General features: G+C 36.4%; 1 protein-coding gene across 1 annotated transcript in view; it reads right to left on the bottom strand.

The window, feature by feature from the left end:
- UMPS (uridine monophosphate synthetase) overlaps positions 1 to 1,645 on the bottom strand; it is a 13,754-nt gene that overhangs the window by 5,749 nt on the left and 6,360 nt on the right. The window contains exon 3 of the mRNA XM_007949417.2: positions 1 to 166. This exon is cut by the window's left edge and continues 8 nt beyond it. Coding sequence (XP_007947608.2) covers positions 1 to 166 — 166 coding nt within the window. The remainder of the gene's footprint in view (positions 167 to 1,645) is intronic.

Raw genomic sequence — 1,645 nt, 5'->3', positions numbered from 1 at the left:
GTGTAGCTCCCAGTGGCTAAGGAGCCAGCGGAACTCATTTCTGCAACTAGCAAGCAGCCCCGATGCAAAGGCAGGCCCACTTCTCTCAGACCTTTCACGATTCCTGAGCCTGGCACCACATGAGCATTTACCAGATCTGCCCAGGAAGCTATTTTAAAGACACCACCTAAAAGAAGAATAAAAGCTTTGCTAACTTCAAACAAAAACATTTGACATTTTGCCCAACCATCTACAATATGAAACAATCTTTTAGGAACACATTAATGAAATAGTCCAATACTTCAGGAACTATGGTGATCAGCAGACCTAATGTTTACCTATGAAAAATTTATCTGTCCATCTGTAGCTGGTTGAGAGATGATAATCACAAAAACTCTTGCAAGCTCTACACTTGGTTTATCAGCAATACTGATAAGACTGCTTTTCTTGTAGGCTGAAGCCTGTGACTTCCAATAAAGCTCATACAATTAGAAATGGGCTCCAGTGAAGATAAGTATTTTTCAAATTTATTTATTGTGGTTTGGGTACAAATTTACAAAGCAGATTTGTTTTACTCTCAACAGTCCATGAACATTTGGTTTCACAAACCCAATTACAATTTCAACAACAACAACAAAAAAGCTTTCTTCCTACCTCTTCCCTGTGACTACTCCTTCCCTGTGTCCTTATCTATGCATTCCTGTCTGTCCAGCTTTCCCTCTATGTAAATGCTGCCTTTAGGATGGGCATTTTTTTGAGGTCGAGGATACCAACACTCTGAAATTCCTCTGAAAATGACAAATTTCCATTCAGCAAGGATTTCTCAACAACTGTACTATTTCACAGTCCTCATATTCGTTCCTTCAACTCCTTAGCTCTTCAAATTTCAACTGGCAACTGTATTCATTTTAAAAGCTGATAACAGTACCCTTAACCAATTTTTGACAAAAACATATTCAAATCTGAAGAAAAGTAGGTATGACCTTGATGTCAGTTAATAAGCCAAGTAATGATGACAGTAGGACATCTTAAGCACATGAAGAATGCCACAGACAAATCTAAAGAAACAGCTTAAAACCATGCATGCATTACTTTAAAAAACAAGTGTTATTTCAACAGAGCTGGTGATTAAGTGTTAAACAACTTAACAGGATGTCTGCTATAAGATTAAATGAAAAAAGGATTTTGTCTGTGTGCATATGTACATATACAAAATCACATTTGTGCAAAAAATATAGACAAGTTTCTACAGAATGGGTAGCAGAATTAAGCATTCTTCCCAACAACCACATGATCTACTTGAGTTCTTATTTGAGATAAGAAAAAAGTAAATTTTCTTTTGGGGGAAAAAAACCGATGTACATCAAAAGATCTTTTCCTGTTGAGTATGTATCTCACCATCTTATAATGATTTTCCCTTGTTTCTGTATCTTAAAATATTCAGAACTCAGTGTTCTGCTAGGGCCAATATCGTCATTTTGGCCTACCCAGAACTCATGTCCCCTTCTGCTATCAGCACACCTATTTTCTTTAGGGAAATTACCTCTCACAAGTTTCAGTTCCAGATTTTTTTTTTATTAGGATTTGGGTGAAGATTTAGAGTAAATTCACTTTTCATACAGCAGTTCACATATACTTTGTCTCATGTCATTGACCAAAATTTACA

Source organism: Orycteropus afer, unplaced genomic scaffold (genome assembly GCF_000298275.1).
Source record: "Orycteropus afer afer isolate SDZICR_OR568_19922 unplaced genomic scaffold, OryAfe1.0 scaffold00245, whole genome shotgun sequence".
NCBI lineage: Eukaryota > Metazoa > Chordata > Mammalia > Tubulidentata > Orycteropodidae > Orycteropus > Orycteropus afer.
Note: the sequence above shows the minus strand (reverse complement) of the source record. Positions and strands in the feature narration are given on the sequence as shown.